We start from the raw sequence: 7,554 nt of genomic DNA on the forward strand, positions 1-7,554 counted from the left end.
GCATGGGCTCATCCCATCCAGCCTGCCGCAGGTCTTGCTTAGCTGCTGTAGCTCTGTGAAACACCATCAGTGTGCTGATGTAGCACTTTCACAATCAGTGCTACATTTCTGATTTCCCAGGGTTCCAGATGCACCACCACAGCTGTGAAGGTCTTGAGAAACAGGCCTTCTATTCTCAAGGGACAGGGGACATTAGAAAAGCAGAAAGTGAAGTGCATGTTAGGCTTCCTGTTCAGCTCCTCAGCATTCACTGTCTGTTTTGATGCAGCAGCCAGGTTGACTAAAGAAAGAAAGTAGGAAAATCACTGCTACCACATGTAGCCTGAATCTTGATTCTTTAGAATGGAAAATCCCTGTCTTCAGAGAAGCAGATTTAACCTCCCGCTTGCCCTGTGGAACAAGAGAACTGTTTTCTGCAAGAGGATTCTTCTGAAGCTTGGTGCAGCAGAGAAGTGTTCATATCCTAAACCTACATGTGTAGTTCAAGCAAATGCACTAGCAAGTGTTCTTGCTCACTGTAAAGTGTCATGACTTCTTTAACTTGAAGCCAGAGCACAGTGTTTCTGGTTCACCTTTTCTCCATGCAATTCCTCATGTCACAAATCTCTCTGGACAAAACTGTAGGAATTAACAATGCTTTTAGAATACACACAAAAGGCCAGGAGAAGTAGGGACTGAGAGCTCCAATTAAGCTCTCCTAATAAAGAAACATCTTACCTTCTGCTAGTCGCTACCCTTTAGGCAAGTGCAAAACAACTCCATTGTTCAGCTTGATGTTATTCTTAAACACTCTCTCTCTCTCAAGGGAATGGAAATGTTTGCCAAGAGTTAAACACTCATGCCCCAGCATGGTATACAAAGGATCTGTGGTCACGTGAACAAGCACATACCAATCACCTAGTTGTGCTTACTGGAAAAGTGAACTGTAATGGTCTTCAGGCTATTTTGCCGACTTCGCAAGTTGTCCGAACATACAGGCTCTGAATGTTCAGTTTCAGAAATTCTGCTCTGAAGCTCACCTGATCCAATTCCCTTGTCAGCTTTTTATACTTTGCTTTTTAACATAAGCATTTAACATCTCAAACAATTCCACTGTTTTTACAGCTGCAAGGTCTAGATCCAAAGGAGAAAAACAAAAACAATGTCTATCAATCAGAACCCAAACCAACAAGGAACAAGTTAACTTTGTACACTGACAGAGTAGACAGCTTAATGCAAAACTATTACTTCACTGAACAGCAGAGTTCACTCTTCTCAAAGGGTTAGGAATAACCTGACAAGTACTTTTAGTTGAATTAAACAGTAACAGGTCTTTCTTGACCAAGTCTTAAATGAAGCAGTTTATATGTTTATGATCTGGGAATAAACATAATATTTCTTATTTCTCAAAGGTCCCTTCTGAGAGAGACCATTTACTCACTTACCTGTTCTTTACCTCTGGAAGTGTCAGCAGTCAGGATTTCTTAGGTACTGAAGTTTAAGATCATACAACCTCTGCATTCCTGGGCTGTGTTAACTGAGTAGGACCAGCTGAGCCTGCTGCTAAATACCTGGCACTTGCCAGATAAGGACATCTGCCTTACTAGCACCAGGTAAGCATCAACTCCAACAGCCACCCTTTCTTCACAAGTGGAGGAAAGGCAGAAAGACCTATGTCCAGGAGACTGGTAACAGACTGATTAAAACAAAGGACAATAAGAAAACAAGTCAGTTACCAGGGATTTTCATGGCCAGACAGATGTTCAGGCTGATGGCCCTCTGGCTTCTGGTGAACTTGTCACCATCACTGTTAGCACTAGTGACACAGCTGCAATGGAAAGGAATAAACAGGCCATAGACAGATGGCTTTACAAGGGTGGTAGCAATTCTTTGAGCAAACAACTGCAAGAAGAGGAGACCTGGAAGCTTCTCCTTCTGCTCAACTCCTGTTTATCCCACAGAACAGGACACGGTTCACTTGGCTATTCATTACCGCACCAGAAAATGAAAAAAAAAAAATGCAGGCAGAAGGCCCACCGCACAAGCACTTTTTTATTGAAATCAGGAAGTCATACAGGTACAGGCTTTGTACAAAAATCTAAGAAAGTAAATTTCCTAGCTTGACTCCAATAGTTTTAAACTGTGCGTCTGGTTTTAAATGTGTGACATTTCAGCAAAAGCTTGAAATGCTCATGAGAGACATTACGTGTTTGTCTGCCTTGCCGTAAGTTCTGCATTACAGGAAAACAGAGAGAGACAGACTAGGTTCTTGGTTAGGAGTCCAGCAAGCAATTGGTGTCAGAGTTGTAGCTTATCTAACTCGCCCTCAGGAAAGCCAATACCTACCAGACAGTGAAGAATCCCACTATCTGTGCTCAGATATAGATCTGTTGATTACATATTTGACTCCCAGAACTGAGATGGGTTGTGTGAGTGTATGTGTGTGTTTAAAAGAGATTGGCACTCAATTCTCAGGTTTTTAAAATTTTTCCTATGTTTAGCTTGCAAGCCAAAAAGAGGCAGAAAGCATAAAACTTCATCCTATGTACACACACACACCCCTTACATTAAATCAATGTCAGTAAAATCCAGGAGAGTTCTTAGACTGCCACCACTTGACTTACAAAAATGGGGGGGAGGTGCTGAATGTGTCTGTGGTAGGGTACACCTTGGTATTTAATTCTATAATTCACAGTATGAAAACTACTTGGATTCCACCTTAGCATGAAAGAGGGAAGGTTTTTTAAAAAACAATTTTTGGAGAATTACAAACAGGTTTCAATATTAAATTCTGCTCGTCCTCCTTCCCCTACTCGTTATAAAACCCAATCAATACGCAGCCACCATCACAACCTTAAAAATGCATTCAAGGTAGTCAGCTGCTGCCTTGCAACAGTACAGAAGCACTCAAGAAGACAGTTTCCTGCAACCTGCAGACTGGACTGGCAGTCAGTGTAGGACAGACACAGCATGAAAGAACAGCTTTGTCCTTGGGAAACACACACTTGGCTTCCAGGGCACGGGCCGCTGCATCTCAAGAGGATGGAGAGCTGGGGTGCAACGCATGGGAGGCTAGAACGTTCTCTGCAAGGCTCAGATGAACTGTGCCCTCAGAACAAGACTTGTTAGTTCATTCTTACTACTCCTCTGGCTTCTTGCCCCTACTGCTCCAATATTTGCTATATGCCTCTTGGAACATGTTTTTGCAGGGAATTTTGGCCTTCAGTTTGGTGCAGATAAGGAAAGAACCCCCCATCTTCCGATGAAGAGAGTAGGTCTCCTCTGGCGGAGGGACAAGCCGATGCTTCAGCATGACTGGGATTAAACCATGGATCTTTTCAGTGGTGCTTTGGTTGCCGAAATCAAAAGGTTCCTCAGACGCAAAAGCCTCTCCCAGGATGAGGACCGCATTTAAGTGGGCATCTTCCATTTCCTGCCCAAAAGGAAAGAGGCATAAATAACATCACTAGCTATTTTAACCACCAGGGAGGAAAAGGAGAAATGCTAGCGCGAACAGCCACAGCTCAGGAGAAATACCTCGCTATACCCACAACAAAGGTAACCTCCAGCCCCCAGCAAGACTGATGAACATTTGGTTAATACAGTTTCAAGCAACTAAACCTTCCAGAAGACCATCTGCCCAGTCATGAAATTTCAGCAGTCATCACCATCTGCAGAGTCTTGCTGGGGGAGAGAAGGAAGGACAGTGGTTTTGGGACTAGCTGTATTGTCATTACTGCTCCCGCTCCCAAAAGGAAGTGAGAGAACAAAAGCCAAAACCTTTTTTGCCCTCCTCCCTCATCCTTATCAACAGCCTTTCAGACTGACATTGGCTTTTACCGCATCAAGAAATCCGGGGAAGTCCACAGACCCGCAACAAACTTACCACTAGCCACCACTAAAAGCAGACCCTTCTGCTCCATACCTTAACTTCATAGCCAGTGAGGAATTTCATTTCAATGGACTTCTTCAGTACTCTCTCTCTGTCCATGTCAGCAGCTGCCTTGATTACCTGAATAGGAGGAACACTTTCAGGAGAGCTAGGGGATGACTGAAAAACGTTTTGAGTACAGGACTACTACGTAGGCTACAGGTACACATGCTGCCCGCTCGCTTCCTTGCCTCTGCCCTCATCTTCAGGGGTCTGCATGTTGGCCAGTTTAAGAGCTACTGGCAAAAAGATACAGCTGCTGGCTCTTCAAAGCTCTTCTTAGTAGGACTACACATAGCCCAGAGAATGTAAGGGACATCAAAAAAGCTTTACAAAGCAATCAGCCCCTCCCCCAATAAAACAGTAGAGCCAACTGTGAGAAGCTTTAGCTGACATCTGCTGGCCCCTGCAGCTCGATTTACCAAGTGCAGAACATGGTGATCACAAAGGAAGCACATGACTTCACATAAATTTGTAAGTCTGTAAGCAAGCTAGAAATCACAGAAAGAGACAGTGAACAGGACAAGCAATTCCTGCATACCCTCATATAAAAAAAATCACTAAATTCCAAGTGCTCCGATATGCTCTGCTGCCTGAGTCTCCCAGTAAGCAACATTACAGTTCTCCACATTTGTCATGCAATTTAAACATCTGAACTCAGATAGCCAGAGGCTTGCAGCAGACGTGCAGAAAGCTATGGTAAGGGACGAAACAGGAACAGAGATCTCTCTCGCCTCCAGCCCTGCTTCCCTCCACACCCGGAGCGGATTCAAGTACAAAGTGATACAGCTAATAGATAAGCAGAGTTTTGCAAATACTCTTAGACCCACAGTGCAGCACTCTAGGACACAGTGCAAGCCCTCACCTCTATGTAGACATCTGTGAACTTCTCATCAAACCCTCGTGTTGCTCCAAAGTCCAGCAGGGCCACCTGGAAATGGACAAACCCATCTGTATTACAGTGTCAACCACTCAAGTAGAGCCAGACCTTAAGAAGACTCCTGATGTCTTCAGGAAGCTCAGCTGGCTGGAGAGCCTTTCCACTGCAGCTCATCTTCCCCCTAACTCCTTTATTTCCCCAACAGCAGCACAAATATTTGCACTAGTACATGGCAGAGGAGGTATGGCCTATGCTCACACTGTCACACCTGCTCAGCCAATAACTCCGCTCAGGCTTTCTGCGTGGGGACAGAGCAGCACAGAACCTTTTCCCAGCACTTCCCAACACAGACCTCAGGGATGAACAAGCAATTCCATCTGCGGCCTGCAGGGCACAAGCAAGCAGCCAAACCAACAAGCAGGACATCAGCAATTGCTTCCCCAGGCACCCTTACCTTCAGCACAGCACAAGACAAGAGCATTCAACTAAAGAGTCCTTGGCTCAGAGTGCCCTGGTAGGGCACTGCCAGCTGCAACTTCCCACTGACCAGCTTCAAAACAGACCCTGAGGCTAAGGAAGTAGCTGTGACTGCCAGAGACAGGCAGCCAGCCAGGGTTATGGGAGCCCTGCTCTCCCACCCAGACCAAGTGAGGATAAATGGCAAAGGGACAGGTTTCAGCTGTCCTACCTGCCCAAGGCTCAAGGACAGGAATCTGAGAGAATCTCAGTAAGGGCTCGTTAAATTCTGGGACGGGGGAATAATCAAAAGCTGATGAAAACCAGCTCTTGTACAGGCAGAACACCGGCTGCTTGGGCTTACCTTGTGCAACTGCGGGTCATAGAAGAAGTTTGACCAGTTTGGGTCAGTCTGCATGTACCTGAACTCAAACAGCTCCCGCAGACACAGGACCAGGATGTTGTGACAGATCTTGAAAAGCAAGGAGAGAAAGAAGCAAGTCAGGAGGGCAGCAAGCCCTACTCACACATGTAATTTACAGTGGGCATTAGCAAACAGGGAACACATCACCACACTGGCAGGAACTATCTGCTCCATGCTGCAAAACTCCTGAAGAGGTGAGAGAGACACTCAGCAACTCCGAGCCCACACCTGCCATGGGACATCCTTAGCAGACAGCACAGATGCCATGCGAGTTTTACACCAGCCTAAGCTGTAGTCCATATCAGCCCCTGGATTGTGCCTCCAGAGAGGCTGCTACCCTGTATCTGGCAGCTGAGAACATCAGGCTCCAGGGGTTATCCAACTGCATGTGTTACTTGTGTCCTGGTCATAGAATCATAGAATCATTAAGGTTGGAAGAGACCTCCAAGATCATCGAGTCCAACCGTCAACCCAACAACACCATGCCCACTAAACCAGGTCCTGTCTTTTACCTTCCCAGATTTGACTATGCACTTTGTTGTTGCTTTGAGAGCAAAGGAACATCTTCACAGTGTGAAGAGGTATCCAGAAACAGAGGTGGGGGAGGCCAGTAGAGCATTACAGCCTACCTTGGTGGAAAGTCTTGCAGGACCCTGGCCAAAATGAAGCCAATACAGCTCAGGGGAAATGAGATGCGGTTCCAGAGGATTTTAAGTTAAAGGCCCAAAGAAGCTAGAGAAGAGAGTCTCTTCCTGTAAAGCTGCCAAACAAGGTACAGAGCTAGGTCCAAACCATTACTGAAAGGGGCCTTCACTAGATACACACACCCACCATGTAATCCTCAACCAAATCTTCCGCCAGGCTCAGCACTGACCCAGCTTGAGGGAGGAGCAGCAGACCCCCACCTGGGAGCTGACAGGCATGGGGGAAGCAAAAGTAGGAGTCCCTGAAGAGCCCACTGCTGAATTACATACTACAGCAGAGCTCTTCTGTGAGGATCTTTAAGCTGGAGCCTGTTCAGCAGCAGAACTGCCAGCCTCATTCTGCCCCTCTTCAGCTTCTGCAAAGCTGAGTGAAACATCATATCCAAGAGGGAGGGAGGAGACCAGCAAATGCAAGCCAGACCCTGCTACAGGACATTGCCACTTCAGCCAGAAGGCTGTGGGTCACCCAAGCCAGTCAATTATAGGAAAGAAGGGCTGCTCCTGCAGCAACACCCCGCCTCACAACCTTTTAAAAGCAGCCCTGATGATACAGCAGCTCATCGGAGGGGACAAGCCCTAAGAACAAACAGTTCAGGGGTCACAGGTAGCCAGCTCTGGCATAGCTTCAAGTCCAGTATGGTGCTGAGATCTGTTTATCTAGAGGAACATACTCTGCCCTCTTCCTCAGTGACCTGCTAACAGCTGACAGCTCACACCAAGACCAAAAAAAAAAAAAGGAAAAAATCCAGATACCAGGACAGTTATTTCTGCTACTAGAGCAGCTGCTTGTCCCACCACAGCACTCCAGTCCCTTGCTATATTCAGCACCACCGCCTACCCATCCCCACATCCCCCCTCCTGTTTACCGAGAGGTACTTTTCCAGCAGCCCTGTGCTGCACAGGTCAGTCCCACAGGAGGAGATGACACCCAAACGCTTGCACAAGGGCAGGAGATGATTCTGCACTCCTGTCCAAAAGAGCAGCTGCAAAACAAGACCCCTCTCCCCTAGCTGACAATCCCTCCCAATCTTAAGGTCATCTGAGACAGAAACGGGGCATCTAGGAGTTACACAGCTAGGCTACCTCCCCTTCAGCTGCCCTTGCCATTCACCCCTCCAACCCCTCCCTGCTGAATGCTGACACCTACAAGGCCTAGACCAGCCTGAGGAGACTCCAACAT

At 46.7% G+C, this 7,554-nt stretch overlaps 1 protein-coding gene across 1 annotated transcript in view; it reads right to left on the reverse strand.

The window, feature by feature from the left end:
• Window positions 1-2,009: 2,009 nt before the first annotated feature.
• ADCK3 (aarF domain containing kinase 3) overlaps window positions 2,010-7,554 on the reverse strand; it is a 47,442-nt gene continuing 41,897 nt past the window's right edge. Inside the window, exons 12-15 of the mRNA XM_009333635.1 lie at window positions 5,611-5,718; window positions 4,776-4,841; window positions 3,905-3,991; window positions 2,010-3,412 (exon numbers count right to left, since the gene is read on the reverse strand). Coding sequence (XP_009331910.1) covers window positions 3,119-3,412; window positions 3,905-3,991; window positions 4,776-4,841; window positions 5,611-5,718 — 555 coding nt within the window. The 3' untranslated portion in view covers window positions 2,010-3,118. The remainder of the gene's footprint in view (window positions 3,413-3,904; window positions 3,992-4,775; window positions 4,842-5,610; window positions 5,719-7,554) is intronic.

This window comes from Pygoscelis adeliae, unplaced genomic scaffold, assembly GCF_000699105.1.
Source record: "Pygoscelis adeliae isolate BGI_AS28 unplaced genomic scaffold, ASM69910v1 Scaffold1, whole genome shotgun sequence".
Taxonomy (NCBI): Eukaryota; Metazoa; Chordata; class Aves; order Sphenisciformes; family Spheniscidae; genus Pygoscelis; species Pygoscelis adeliae.